Source organism: Haliotis cracherodii, unplaced genomic scaffold (assembly GCF_022045235.1).
Source record: "Haliotis cracherodii isolate W230 unplaced genomic scaffold, xgHalCrac1.p SCAF_23, whole genome shotgun sequence".
NCBI classification, from domain to species: Eukaryota; Metazoa; Mollusca; class Gastropoda; order Lepetellida; family Haliotidae; genus Haliotis; species Haliotis cracherodii.
In genome coordinates, this window is record NW_027266279.1 from 4,500,249 (window position 1) to 4,516,167 (window position 15,919).

General features: G+C 45.9%; 1 protein-coding gene across 2 annotated transcripts in view; it reads left to right on the plus strand.

Moving 5' to 3' along the window:
• Positions 1-9,771, plus strand: part of LOC139471593 (condensin complex subunit 1-like) — a 36,894-nt gene extending 27,123 nt beyond the window's left edge. For both annotated transcript variants that reach the window (XM_071253971.1, XM_071253970.1), the window contains exons 25-34: positions 32-149; positions 946-1,069; positions 1,809-1,964; positions 3,091-3,268; positions 5,591-5,685; positions 6,059-6,139; positions 6,808-6,991; positions 8,356-8,500; positions 8,974-9,129; positions 9,482-9,771. In XM_071253971.1, coding sequence (XP_071110072.1) covers positions 32-149; positions 946-1,069; positions 1,809-1,964; positions 3,091-3,268; positions 5,591-5,685; positions 6,059-6,139; positions 6,808-6,991; positions 8,356-8,500; positions 8,974-9,129; positions 9,482-9,621 — 1,377 coding nt within the window. In that variant the 3' untranslated portion in view covers positions 9,622-9,771. The remainder of the gene's footprint in view (positions 1-31; positions 150-945; positions 1,070-1,808; positions 1,965-3,090; positions 3,269-5,590; positions 5,686-6,058; positions 6,140-6,807; positions 6,992-8,355; positions 8,501-8,973; positions 9,130-9,481) is intronic.
• Positions 9,772-15,919: the final 6,148 nt, after the last annotated feature.

A 15,919-nucleotide genomic window follows, 5' to 3' on the forward strand; every position in this document is an offset into this window, starting at 1 on the left:
TGTTTTTAACGGATGTGTGTGATTCAACCAGGACAGCGTGATGACAGAGCAGGAGACGATGGAGGATGAGATGGGGCTGGCTGGTGCGGCTGCAGAGGACACGGAGAGTGAATACATCCGCCGTATCTGTGAGATGGAGATTGTCTCTGGTAATACTAACACAAGTGATATGGTTACTTGAAACAAATTTGAAATTGGAATGGGAATATATTTGATTATTGATGGTAACAAGTTCTCCAAAGATGCACACTTATCGTTCTCCTTTGGTCAAGATGTGGAACTTCAGTGAACAGTATTGAACAGTGGTATTTTAGAAGCTGTAGTATCAATGAAGACATAACTAGCATCAGTACTGAAATGTGGCATTGCAAGAATAATGAAGTTGAAATTCCTTAGCCAACTGTGTCTTCACAGACAGACAGCTTCAGTGTTATGGAGAAGTTGCGATCAGATCAGATCTTTTATTTGATGTGAAACCTCCACGTGTCAAGGTCAAAGGACACCTCCATAGACGGTTGTGACAGGTGAACACGCACTCGGGACACAAATATTCCATAGATCGTACATTCTTTTGGACCATGCCACTCAGAAACAAACATAATAACATTTCCACATCAATGTCATGGTGCTGCTTTCTTTTTTTCTTTTGGGTCAGTCGAATATCCGATTATATTAATTTTTGTCTGAATGCTTCACTCACTCGTACCATGAATTTAGAAACCACAACAGTGATTAGTTCATTTGAAAGGTCATATGACATGGCCTCCTATCAGGTGTCCACAGATCTTTATGCAGTGACAGAGAAAAAGAACTGACTTCCCTGAAATGTGTCTTGGAATTTACAGCATATTTGACAGTTGTCTTTGACTTTATCCTGGTATGAGCTGTATGTATTGCCTGGTATCTGTTTGGTTTTACACAACTACCATTACCCTCTGTGACCAGGAGCAGGACTGCTGTCTGAGTTCGAGCCTCTGCTGGTGGCTGTGTGTAGCTCCCCTAGCAAGTACCCGGACCAACAGTTGCAGACAGCTGCATCACTCGCACTCGCCAAGTTCATGACGGTCAGGTGTGTACACGACTACATGTTCGCTCTAATCTTGCACATAACTAACATATGCACTGACAGACATCATTGGGTGGCCCAGCCCCTGGTGATGCAATTTGCTGTGCAGACTTGCATACCTTGGGCGAGCCAGAGTACTGTGATCGTAGGTTTGATTTCCATTTTCCCCTGATTATGATCCTTGGATTGTCATTCACATTCTTGCCACAATCATCTGATAAGTCATTATATGACTGAAATACTGTGAGATATCATCTGGAAATCATTTCTTGTCTTGTGCGACTATAGGGATCGGGTGGTCTGACTTGCTGACTTGGTTGAAGCATGACATTGCATCCCATTTGTGTAGATTGATGTTCATGATGTCAATCACAGGATTGTCTGATCCAGACATGATTAATTACACGTCGCTCTCACATAGCTGAAAGATGGGGTCTCACACAATAAAGTGGGGTGTTAAACAATAAACAGACAAACACTACTGGCTTATGTAAAGTCCCATGTACCTTGTCAGTTCTATCCTCTGAATGAAACAGCATAAAGATTATCTGATGCACTAACTTTGTCTCTGTGTTGATTCACATCCAAAATATGTACAAAGTTATGCTGTAAAATATAGCTGCCATTGCTAGTTGTCACCCTCTGAAAAATCATTCAGACAAAGCATATTTCCATCTCAAGGATATGATAGGATACGTTTGGGTGACACACTTAAGTCTCACATCTCATATTTCTGTTGCAGCTCCGAGTTCTGTGACAACCATCTGCAGCTCATGTTTACAATCCTGGAGAAATCTCACAGCCCAATCATCCGCGCCAACACCATCATCGCCCTTGGCGACCTGGCCTTCCGCTTTCCAAATCTCATCGAACCCTGGACGCCGCACCTTTATGGCAGGTGAGATACAGCCACAACTAGCACCAGAAGCAGGGTTCCACAATACACTGGCCAACAAGACAAATGCTTATGATATTTTATCCTGGCAACCACTTTTATATTCCTATTGGCCAATTATGCACCTACCATGCTTACTTGAACGTTACCTGTACAAATGTATTGGTTTTTCTTCAGCCTGAAAGTCTGGTCGACATGTCCATAATAAGTTGTTGTGATTATGAGCAATCTCATTAAAATCAAATCTTAGTTCTCACGATCGCTAAACAATGATCCCTATTACGGGTCACGTCAGACCGACCTTGTGCGAATTTGACCGACCAATGGAAGGACTGTGAATACACAATGCCATTTAGAAAGTGGTCAAATGTAACTAATGTTAATGGGACTCAACCGAAAAAAGTACTAGCATCTGTACTTTACTAAGAAAGTGTTATCCCAAATATAACATTAGTTACAATGGAAGGACTGCAAGAAGTCAACATTAGCCAATCAGAAGGCAGCTTTCTGAGCTTTACGGCACTAATTTCAAATTGGCGACTACGCTTCGAAACATATTTCGACAAACTCTCGATTACAAATTTGCAACCTGAACAAAAGAACATTCTGGAATGGCAAATATATGGTCTAGATTGTATGGATTCAGTCATTAAACCCGTAACTATTGTTCGGAATAGTTTTCGAGGTTGCATGACTAGAAAGCACATTCCAGCTGTCACTTTCATTTTCTGGTAAGTGACGCTCTGATTGGTCGGATGAAAGGTCATTCTGACATGACCCCTAATGGAATTTCCTCAGATCTTTGTTTAGCGGTAGCGAGATCTAAGATCTGGTTTTAATGTGTTTGGATTATGAGTAAATTCTTTTCATATGTTTTGAAAGGGTTTGTAAAGACATAAATGATAAATTCTCTGACCAAAATGCCACTAGGTGCACATTAGTTCATATCTGAGAATGGTAATACTTCATGCATGGGGCTTGTGAAATTCCATTTTGGCTGGTGGGTTAATTCATGTTGCAACTTCATCCAATAATGGTCCAGTATGTCTTTATGAACCGGGGAAATAAGGCAATGTAGTACCTGTAGGTCTTTGTTTTGTGTATAAATGAAGGTGTTACTTCTTCACAGACTGCGCGATGAGTCTTCGCATGTGCGGAAGAATACGCTGCAAGTTCTCACCCATCTCATTCTCAATGACATGGTGAAGGTCAAAGGCCAGATCAGTGAACTGGCGTCATGTATTGTTGATCACGATGAGAGAATCGCCAACCTCGCCAAACTCTTCTTCTTGGAACTGTCAAAGAAGGTAAGTTAATCTTGTAACAAGTCTCTTACCTTAACTGTAACAGACCAAACTGACCTTGAACACACAACCCTATCAGAACAACCACCCCTTTCTTTTTTTCCGACCTTCTGTATGCATTTGATCCCACCTTTAAGATTTTTGCAGAATCGTGGTATTTTGAACCAAATTCTGCCCATTTGATTGAGTACATTAGGTAACTAATTTTGTCCAAACCATATCGCCTGTAATTTGAACTACCAGTATATTTGTTGGACTGTCATTATGTTTACTGGTGATCCTTTAATACTGTCATTATGTTTACTGGTGATCCTTTAATACTGTCATGTTATTTACTGGTGCCCGTATTGCATGTGGTCATCTTATTTACTGGTGCCCCTGTTGCATATCATCATGTTATTTACTGGTGCTCCTGTTGCATATCGTCATGTTATTTACTGGTGTCCCTGTTGCATATCGTCATGTTATTTACTGGTGCCCCTGTTGCATATCGTCATTTTATTTACTGGTGCCCCTGTTGCATATCGTCATGTTATTTGCTGGTGCTCCTGTTGCATATCGTCATGTTATTTACTGGTGCCCCAGTGGCATGTCGTCATGTTATTTACTGGTTCCCCTGTTGCATATCGTCATGTTATTTACTGGTGCCCCTGTTGCATATCATCATGTTATTTACTGGTGCTCCTGTTGCATATCGTCATGTTATTTACTGGTGTCCCTGTTGCATATCGTCATGTTATTTACTGGTGCCCCTGTTGCATATCGTCATGTTATTTACTGGTGCCCCTGTTGCATATCATCATGTTTTTTACTGGTGCTCCTGTTGCATATCGTCATGTTATTTACTGGTGCCCCTGTTGCATATCATCATGTTATTTACTGGTGCTCCTGTTGCATATCGTCATGTTATTTACTGGTGTCCCTGTTGCATATCGTCATGTTATTTACTGGTGCCCCTGTTGCATATCGTCATGTTATTTACTGGTGCCCCTGTTGCATATCATCATGTTTTTTACTGGTGCTCCTGTTGCATATCGTCATGTTATTTACTGGTGCCCCTGTTGCATATCGTCATGTTATTTACTGGTGCCCCAGTGGCATGTCGTCATGTTATTTACTGGTGCCCCTGTTGCATATCGTCATGATATTTACTGGTTCCCCTGTTGCATACTGTCATGATATTTACTGGTGCCCCTGTTGCATATCGTCATGTTATTTACTGGTGCCCCTGTTGCATATCGTCATGTTATTTACTGGTGCCCCTGTTGCATATTGTCTTGTTATTTACTGGTGCCCCTGTTGCATATTGTCATGTTATTTACTGGTGCCCCTGTTGCATATCGTCATGTTATTTACTGGTTCCCCTGTTGCATATTGTCATGTTATTTACTGGTGCCCCTGTTGCATATTGTCATGTTATTTACTGGTGCCCCTGTTGCATGTAGTCATGTTATTTACTGGTGCCCCTGTTGCATATCGTCATGTTATTAACTTGTTCCCCTGTTGCATATTGTCATGTTATTTACTGGTGCCCCTGTTGCATGTGCTCATGTTATTTACTGGTGCCCCTGTTGCAAATCGTCATGTTATTTACTGGTGCCCCTGTTGCATATTGTCTTGTTATTTACTGGTGCCCCTGTTGCATATCGTCATGTTATTTACTGGTGCCCCTGTTGCATATTGTCATGTTATTTACTGGTTCCCCTGTTGCATATTGTCATGTTATTTACTGGTGCCCCTGTTGCATATTGTCATGTTATTTACTGGTGCCCCTGTTGCATGTGGTTATGTTATTTACTGGTGCCTCTGTTGCATATTGTCATGTTATTTACTGGTGCCCCTGTTGCATGTGCTCATGTTATTTACTGGTGCCCCTGTTGCATGTGCTCATGTTATTTACTGGTGCCCCTGTTGCATGTGGTTATGTTATTTACTGGTGCCTCTGTTGCATATTGTCATGTTATTTACTGGTGCCCCTGTTGCATGTGCTCATGTTATTTACTGGTGCCCCTGTTGCATATCGTCATGTTATTTACTGGTGCCCCTGTTGCATATTGTCATGTTATTTACTGGTGCCCCTGTTGCATGTGGTTATGTTATTTACTGGTGCCTCTGTTGCATATTGTCATGTTATTTACTGGTGCCCCTGTTGCATGTGCTTATGTTATTTACTGGTGCCCCTGTTGCATATTGTCATGTTATTTACTGGTGCCCCTGTTGCATGTGGTCATGTTATTTACTGGTGCCCCTGTTGCATATTGTCATGTTATTTACTGGTGCCCCTGTTGCATGTGCTCATGTTATTTACTGGTGCCCGTGTTGCAGGGTAATGCTGTGTACAATGTCATGCCTGACATCATCAGCCGCCTCTCAGACCCCGACATCGGCGTTGATGAAGACAACTTCAACATCATCATGAAGTGAGTAGCCTGTCGTTCTCTCTGACACAAAATAGGTTGCTTTGTCTTAAATCTAAGTGTGTCATGGTGTGTATTGCTGTGTGTGTGTAAACCCGTGAAGACACTGGTTAGAAATGGTCTACAGCAAACCATGCTTTTAGTAAGAGGCAAGTTTCAGGATCTGGTGGTCAGGTTTGCTGACTTGGTTGATGCTTGTCATAGTATCCCCATTGTGTAGATTGATGCTCATGATGTAAAACACTGGATTGTCTGGTCCAGACTTGATTATTTACAGACCGCTGTCGTATTGCAAGAATATTGCTGAGTGCGGCGTTAAACACCAAACATACTGTGTGTGTATGTATCCTGCTGTATGTAATGGTGTGTCTTCCAGATACTTGTTCGCGTTCATCCAGAAGGACAAGCAGTGTGAGAGTCTGGTTGAGAAGATCTGTCATCGGTTCAGAGCTACACGGTAAGCATTCAGAGGCTGTTATACCTTTCTCAATCCTCTTTGTTGCTTTGTACCTTGCCTCCAAATAGTTAAATTTAACTGATTACTCTGATCCTGGGAACTCAATTTCTGAACACATGCCATTAATTCTCAGGTTCATTTGTTTTACATATAAATACTTCTTTAAACACGTCGCTTTTCGTGTAGCAACATGTTAACATGGGAACTGAGAATACAAACCTCCCATCATAGTATCTTATTTAAAACTAAATATATCAATCAATCAAATGTTAAATTTGACATTAATTTTTTGCCAATTTGCCAAGAGGAAGTGAAATTCCTTGCATAGTAACTCAAGAGTTATGTCCCTTGTCCTTGATACACAGATATACGAAATTAAGTTCCTTTATCTTCCGAGAAAAAATGGCCAAAAAAGAAGCTTCCAGCAGGTCGTGCCAAAGATGGCGAATTCATAATTTGACGTAATAATTGGTGCCAAACCTAATAAACATGGCAGAATGTCAGCTTTTTTGCAAAAAATTCCTTCCTCCAACATGTGACTTTGACAAATTAAAATCAGTGATCCAACAAATAATGGCTTAACATCGAATGAGTGTGAAGTGTCTGTAGGCCAATGGCCACAGTACTGCCGTGCCCCATCTCAATGAAATGGCCTTGATGTGTTTCAGAGTGGAACGCCAGTCACGAGACCTGTCCTTCTGTCTGTCTATGCTGTCCTACAACGAGAAGAGTATACGCAAACTGCAGGAGAACTTCTCCTGCTACTCAGACAAGCTCTCCGATGATGCTGTGTACAACTGTTTCCTCACCATCATCAGCAAAGCCAGGTCCTTTCAGAAACAAGAGGCCAAGGTGTGTAATATCTCCTGCATTTATATGATGTTGTCATCAGTTCTCCTCGTTATTGCCTGTATGTGTCTATCAAAGATGTCCTGTGGGTGAGGTGGGTGAGGTGAAATGGGGTTTAACATTGCTTTCAAGATTATTGCACTCATATAGTGACACGCATGCATGTGTGTGTGTGTGTCTGCTTGTACTAGTCCCAACTAATGACGAATTTATAGTGCTAGCCCACTGGCACCATGCCACAGTTTGACATGAATTCCCCACTCAGACACAGTATACGGAATCTCAGCCTTGTTTTTGTCCCTAATGCCAAGCGCCAGACATGGTAACAACAAGTACCATCATTTAACTTCTTTTGGTATAATGCGGCCGGGCTAACGCTCTATCCACTAGACCACGGAGGACACAGGGTAGAAATGTCCCGAAGATGCTACTAAATTGGGAACCCATGGAGATTTGGGGTTAGAAATGACTTTCAAGCTAGATGACATTGTCGATGGCATGTCAATGTACCCTGATGGCATGTGACATTGCTCATAATATCAGTCATTGGATTGTCTCGTCCAGACATGGTAACAAGTACAATCTTTTAACTTCTTTTGGTATAATGCGTCCGGGGCAAACGCTCTATCCACTAGACCACGAGGACACAGGGTAGAAAAGTCCCGCATCATAAGGCTGGAATGTTGTGCGTTAAACAACAAACCCACACAAACAATCAAAAATGTGTTACCTTCTCATGATCATTAACAGAGGGAGTATTGACGCAGTCTTTGATCCAGGGATTTCTGTATGTATATAGGGAGTATTGACGCAGTCTTTGATCCAGGAATTTCTGTATGTATATAGGGAGTATTGACGCAGTCTTTGATCCAGGGATTTTTGTAAGCATATAGGGAGTATTGACGCAGTCTTTGATCCAGGGATTTCTGTATGTATATAGGGAGTATTGACGCAGTCTTTGATCCAGGGATTTCTGTAAGCATATAGGGAGTATTGACGCAGTCTTTGATCCAGGGATTTCTGTATGTATATAGGGAGTATTGACGCAGTCTTTGATCAAGGGATTTCTGAATGTATATTTATTTATCATATAATGGGTTGGTTTCTCGGCAGGATAAAGCCAACGGATAAAAACGATATCCGTTTCGCCAAGGCTCGCTAAATACAATGTTTATTCCTAATGCAGGATATTTACCATCCCCAAACACACTCGCGTGATAAGCTCTATACACATACCCTATTGTATAATAGCCATAAACCTGACTATTTCACAGTTAAACCCATGGCTAACTGTGAAATAGCCAGGTTTATGTTGACAAGAGTTCTATATATTGTATTAATCCCTGAGCAATCTTTTTCTGTTGAAGACGATTGTTGATGAAATTGAGGAACGTATAGAACGGTGTCGCAACAAGGGGTTAGAGGATGATGAGATCGCCCACAAAGCAAGCAAGGCATCAGGGGCTGCTGCATCACATAAGGGGAAACACAAGACACCTGCCAAAACACCAGGTAGGTACTCATCTGCGAGTCTGCATTGGGGCTCACTGATTCAATCACTTGTTTGTCGGGTTCATGATCCATTGTTGTGTGACAGCAAGGTTCGATTTCCCATGGACAAGATGGTAAAATATTCCACAATGAGGCTCATAAATATAATTCAGATTTATAATAAACAAATTAATATAAAATTACTTTCACTTTGCACGATGTTCATGTTTACATCCTGTTTATGTACGCTACAGATCCCAAATCTGCGCTATATACACATTAGCCAAAAGTATGTTTCAATTGTAACATGGTAATCCCAGGACACAGTCACTGCTTTGTGTTATACCTGCAGCCTGCTCCAGATGCAGTGGAGAAGAAAAACAAATGAAATTTCACCCTGGACATTCGTAACATCATGAAATAGATTTGTCTTAGAAAATCAGGAAAGAATAATATGATTGTTGAGCATTGCATTTTAAATTGTGTGTTTTCAGGGCGACGGCGGCGCAACACAGGGAAGGAAAATTGTGAGTTTGATGACAGTCCATCCCAACAAAAATGTCAACAGAAGAAAAAGTTGAAGGGAAAACCAAAACTGTCCTTCAGTTCTGATGAAGAAAGCGATGTAGAGCTGTTCAATGTTAAAGATGGTGAGTAGCTCCTCAGTCATAGATATGGAGCCCTGTGAAGATCTGGTTTAGAATTGGTCTTCAGCCACTGCTTGTAGTAAGGGGTGGCTAATGGGATCAGGTGGTCAGACTCGCTAATTTGGTTGATGCATGTCATCTTATCCCCATTTCGTAGATGGATGTTCATGATGTCAATCATTGGATTATCTGGTCCAGACTTGATTATTTACAGATGGCCTTATATAGCTGGAATTATATTGGCATTAAACAACAAACAAACAAACCACAGATTATTGTCTGTGGTGGTGTAGGATGACTCTGTAGTCTACGGTGCCACAAGAGTTGCAACTCACTCAGTCTTTTGTCGCTTCAGGTGGTGATGGATCTGAGGCAGAGGATGACATTGATAATACGTTTTCCGCAAAGAGTCCGGTCAACAAGCGCAGCAAGGGTGGAAAAGTCAAGTTGACACCGCGACAGAGAGGATTGAGATCTCTAAACACTTCAGAATAGTAGACCTCTTTGTTAATATATTCCACTGATGAAATTCTACAGATCTTTTTATTATCTCTGTTCTCTCTTCCCTGTCCTCTCTACACTCCTCACCAGACAGATGTGGCTCACTTCATTACAGCCGGAGTAGGTAACCACAAACCGTTCCTGAGCCATTAAACACCCACAGAGCAGGTGTTTTTTTCACCAATCTGCAGATAGTTTCATCTTTAATACTCTCATGTATGGTTTTAATAAGCGCTTCACCTTGTGTTTCTGGAGATGAAGTTTCTGGATTAACAGGTCCCCGCAACAAGAATGTTGTTGAAAAATCTTATTACAGTTTAGAAATGATTCATTAAAATAATATATTACATTAAGTAATACGTTACCACTGTTATACCGAGGCTGTTGTCTCCCACAACTGCTGCTATAGCGAAATCTACCACAGAGATCTCAATTACCTCATGCAGCACGTGCGTAGCCACCTAGCTGCCATGTGACACCCTTTACTCTTGTCTCTTCGCTTGCTCTTGCAAGACGTACAATAAACTGCTCAAGCGTTCCTGTTTCTCCGACCATTCGGTGATATTTATTACTGTTTATTCTCTCTAATAAACTGTGCTTTTACGGGGCGATTGCTGTAACTACGCTTGGAAATATTTTTCCCGCCAAAAGGAAATATTTTTCCCACCCTTTTTTTCTATATACTTGCGGGGTGTCTCGTATGCACGTTGCGTCTTACGTTCCCCTGTTCTAGTATATCTTGGGGTTTTTACATCACTTATTCCTCTATATGTTATATGTGTATGTTCTATATTCCCATTGCTCGTTTATTTTCTTGTGAAAATACTCGTTTGTGACTATTTGTGGTGCGTGTGTTGTAACCATGTTTTGCTCTTTGTTCATAGTACAAACAAAATGTCTGACATGGATGTTTCGCCGTCCTCCACCCCCTCTACCCCCGCAACCAGGAGCTGCGGGGTGTGCCGCAAGCGAGCGCTACCGGCTGTATGTGCAGTCCGTTTCCACCCCTGTGGTGGCCGGCTCGTCCGGTCGGGGTCCCCTTGCGGGTACCACCACCACGGCTGCGGCGGATCCCTTGGCGGCCCGTGGGCTGTCCGGGGATTCCGTCGCTGCATTACTTGCATAACTTGTGGACTCCAAGCTGGCGGCCTTATCTCAGGATAGGCCGCTGGCTGTTCCGTCCCCGGCCACTTTGGTGGCCGCGGGGTCAGCCGCGGGGTCCACCGGTACGGCGGCGGCTCCCGTGGTCACCGGTCCTTCCCCCGAACCGTTGCTCCCGCTATCGGTTAAGGACCGCGTGGCTATGGTTTATGACCTCTTTGAGGACATGCCCCGGCCCGTGCCGCGGGGAATCCACGACTGTGGGTTCCTCCGAGGTATACGATGAGTCTTCCGACATGGCTTTCCCCGCATCAACCTTGCTGCGCGGTATCAAGCCTTCCTTGGAGAACGCCTTCGCGGCGGCCTCCGGTCGGTGTCTCCCGTTGCCTCCGACGTCGTGGAGAAAGGGTTTATTCCCGGTACATGACCTTGCCTTTCCCGAGGCTGGTCCTACCGCGGAGGCCCATGTTGAGCGGTTGGGTGTCCGTGCCCCACCGGCTGCTACGGTAACGCAAGCTACCTTGCACCAGCTGGACGCCCTCGCTCGGCACTCCATGTCTCACGGAGACACTTACTTGGCTGCAGCGGCCAGTCTGGTCGAAGGTTCTCCCACGGACCGTGACCAGCGCATTTACAACTGCCTGCTCAGTTTAAATGCTTCCATGGAGTACGTTGCCGAGGACTCTCGGCACACACTTGCTCTTGTTGGGTCCCTGCATAGGCGCCTGGGTGCCGCTCCTAACCGGAGCGCGCCCCAGGCTGCTGCAGCCGGTAGGTCTAAGGGGTCGGGTTCTTCTTCCTCTGGGAAGTAGCCCCGCCCTGAGGGCTCCGGTATGGGCAATCAGCTGCCCTTTCGCGGGAAGACGGGGAACTGGGGGAAGCCCAAGTCGTCTAAGGACGGCAAGGGCCCCTCCAGGTGACCCTCATTGGAGGGGTTCGTATGCCGACAGCGCCAACTTCGGTTGGCCCTAAGGCGAACCCGAGTCACTTGGCCCTGAACAGTTGCGCCTGCCGCAGCCTGTCAGGCCCCCCTTTCCTTCCCCAGTGGGAGCCAGACTCCAGAGTTACTGGGAGAATTGGGAACAAGTGTTCGACGACCCGTGGGTGGTCAACTTGATTCGGTACGGCTATCGGCTCGATCTCAAAGAGAATCCGCCGCTCACAGTTGCCCCGTCGGCAGGTTTCTATTCGGAAACCGATCTTCCCTTCCTCGCCGATGCCATCGGCAGGTTGGTGGAGAAGAGGGCAGTTCGGGAGTTAGCTCTACCAGAAATAACACCGGGGTTTTACTCCAGGATATTTCTAGTTCCCAAGAAGGACAGTGCCGAACTCGGACGAGTTCTACCTGCGCAAGCCGCCCAAGTTCAGAATGTTGAGCTTGGCGGACCTGAAAGCACTGATCATGCCGGCCGACTGGCTCGCTTCGATCGACCTGAAGGATGCTTATCTGCATGTTCCGATTCACCCGGTTCATCACAAGTATCTCAGGTTTGTCTTTCAAGGCAGGCACTACGAATGGGTTGTACTCCCATTCGGTCTTTCATCCGCTCCCTGGCTGTTCACCCGGTTAACCACCCCCATAGTGGGGTTCCTCCACCGGAGGGGTGTCCGGTACTTCGCGTACCTGGACGACTCGCTAGTAGCAAATCGAATGACGGACACCCTGTCACGCCATCTCGTTTTCGCACGTCGGCTCTTGGAGCAATTGGGGTGGATTGTCAATCTCCCCAAGAGCGAGTTAACCCTTTCTCAGAACTTGCAGTTCATCGGAGGTCGGTTCAACACGGTGTCCCATCGCCTCTTTGTCCCCCCAGACCGGTGGCACAAAATTCAGGCGATGATTGCCAAAGTCTTAGCGGTGCAACAGACTGTTCCCTTTTGGGAACAGCTGTTAGGGCTACTTGTATCAGCCCAGGCCTGCACCGAACGGGGTCGGCTCCAACTCCGCCCGCTGCAACGGTTTTTAATCCAGTTGTTAGCTACGGAGGTGAACAGTGCGACCGTCGCCCTCCCGGATCGGCTCCGACCGCATCTGGAGTGGTGGACGGTCCCTTACAATGTCGTATCAGGAGTCTCTATGCGGCCCTACCGGGCCACGTTGACCCTGTATACAGACGCCTCTCTAGTGGGCTGGGGCGCCCATCTAGAGGGGGAGGTGAGCTCGGGGCTGTGGTGCGTAGACGAACTAGGTCTTCACATCAATTGTCTCGAGTTCAAGGCAGTGATCAACGCAGTCAATCTCTGGAAGCATCATCTCGTCGACGCCCGGCTCATGCTGGCGACAGACAACACGACGGTAGTGTCCTATGTGAACAAACTGGGGGGAACCCACAGTCCCTCGCTACTTGATCTCACGTTCGAGTTTTACGCTCTGGTGGACAGTGTCCCGTGCCAGATACGCGCCCGTCACATCCTAGGTGTGCGGAACGTACTGGCCGACGCTCTATCGAGGCCTCAGGATCCGAGCCCCACAGAGTGGATGCTGAACCCAGTAGTGTTTCAGAGGCTGTGCGAACGTTTGGGTCGTCCGATGGTCGACCTGTTCGCAACGCGGTTCAACAATCAACTCCCGTTGTTTGTATCACCAGTCCCGGACCCGAGGGCCATCGATCACGATGCTCTCGCGGTAGACTGGACGGGCTTGGACGCTTATGCTTACCCGCCGACAGCGTTGATACCACACATTCTAAGCCGGCTTCGAGGAGTTCGCTGTCGAATGTTACTGATCGCGACCATGTGGCCGAACAGATCGTGGTACCCCGACTTGCTGACCCAGGTCACGCAGTCGCCACTTCCACTGCCTGTGAGACCGGATCTCTTGATCCACCCTCACACCCGTCAGCTTCATCCAAACGCAGGGCAGTTCAATCTGCACGCGTGAATGTTGTCACCGAGCGTCTGAGGAGTAAAGGTTTTTCTCGCCGGGCGTCTCGGGCATACGTTAGTATGCATCGTGATTCTACCCAGAAGGTGTATAATGCACGTTGGGTTATTTTCACGAAGTGGTGTTGTAAACATCACATTCATTCGCCAGATAAGGTATCTGTGCAGGATATTGCTCGTTTCATGTCTCACTTGCGAGAGACCCGGAAACTCTCCGGGGGTTCCATTGCCAACTATGTCTCGTCCGTTGCTACGGTACGGGACGTTGCTACGGTACGGGACGTTGCTATGGGTACCAGTCTCTCCAAAGAGCCGGTGATACGGGGTATTATCAAGGGTTTCAAACAGCACGATCTTAAGAAGGGCCGCCTTCGGGCACCGGCCTGGGATCTTTCCCTAGTGTTGCAATCACTTACGGAAGCTCCGTATGAACCCTTGCATAGTGCTTCGTTCCGGCATGTGACTTGGAAAACAGCATTTCTCCTCTCCTTTGCCACGGCGGCACGTGTATCTGAAATTCATGCACTCGATGTCGCCAAGGTACGATTCGATAGGGGTGACGAATGAGCGGTCCGCCTGGGCCTGCTCATGGGCTTCGTCGCCGAGAATCGGGCAAACGGAGAGAGAATTCACTGTAAGATCACTCAAAGAAATCTTACATCCTGCTGATACTGAGGACAGAGCGCTGTGTCCGGTTAGGGCCCTTAAGTATTATCTTAAGGCTTCGAATGAACGTAGACAAGGGCGTGACCGTCTGTTCATATCGTGTAACCCTAATCGCACGGTTGACATAACTCGCAACTCGATTGCGTTGTGGCTTCGTTCTGTCATCAATCTGGCGTACCGGTCTCGGGGGTTACCGGTAGCGGGGTCAAACCCGCACGAGATCAGGGCGCTAGCGGCAACATTTGCCCTACACTCGAATATCTCTGTTCGCAGAATATTACGAGGTTGTTACTGGCGTTCTGACTCGGTGTTTGCCAATCATTACCTCAAACAGGTCGCTGATGCCGTCGTGGAGAGTGTGCACCGTCTTGGCCCGCGGATCGCGGTGCAAGCGGGCACCTAAGGGGTGTGCCCAGCGCAATTCCGAACTCCTCAGGCGTCAGACCTTGCACGGTGGTCAATCTGGGTCGTCTCCAATGTTCCCACTGCCGTGGGTACAGGAGTTGGGGTCCCGCAAACCAGCGCACTCACACCACAGGTGAGGGCGGCTTTTTGTGTGCTTTGTCCTTATTTGTATTTTGACAATTATGTATTTAATTGTCTGTCGTGTATCCCAACCTTGTGATGCATGCTTACAAATACTGGAATTAGGTCACGCGCCTAATGCATACTTTAAGTAGGCTTGCTCTGGGATATACGGTCTGAATGAAATTAATTTCCCTCTTTTCGACTGTTTAACCTGATCTAAGATTAAGCTCACGCGGATACAGTGTTCTCATCCGCTGCGGCGATGAAATACCTATCCAGTGGGGCCGTTTGGAGTCACCAATCGTTTTGGCAATGACGATTGAGCCTTACGGTATGCGCTTGACAGTGCTTTGGTATTCCTATAGGGTAACGCCTAGCTAGGTGCATGCGCATCGAGTGCTTCCGCCTTGGTGTTTACTTCCGCTGGTCGGAAGGAACGCTAGCAGTCAGGATTCGGGTTGTAGGTGCTCCCCACCGCCTACTGTGGTAGTCAGCCTCGGTATAACAGTGGTAACGTATTACTTAATGTAATTTGTAGAATTTTCCTATTCGGAATATTCTATAAGTAATACGTTACCACTGGGCTGCTGCCCGCCCGTCCGTCCCCCGAGCACTTGCTCTCGCAAGAGACAAGAGTGAAGGGTGTCACATGGCAGCTAGGTGGCTACGCACGTGCTGCATGAGGTAATTGAGATCTCTGTGGTAAATTTCGCTATAGCAGCAGTTGTGGGAGACAACAGCCTCGGTATAACAGTGGTAACGTATTACTTATAGAATATTCCGAATAGGAAAATTCTACAAAATTCTCATTCAACATTGTCCATTCAGCAAAATGCATTTTAAAAATATGTTAGTATTTATTTTTCTAACTGGATCAAGAAGTGAAGAAAGTTGGATGTTCTTGTTTACCAGTCACACACCTTGTTAACTTCACTACAGAAGCTGACACCATCAGCTGCCATTGTTGCCTCTTTGTTATAGTGAGATGATTAAATTACCATTGCAGTATATTCACCTCCTTTGTTCTTTATCAGAACCCTATGGGGATTCTCCATCAGAATAGGTCCCCAGTACCCCAAGCATGTCTTCTTGAGGGATTCTCCATCAGAATAGG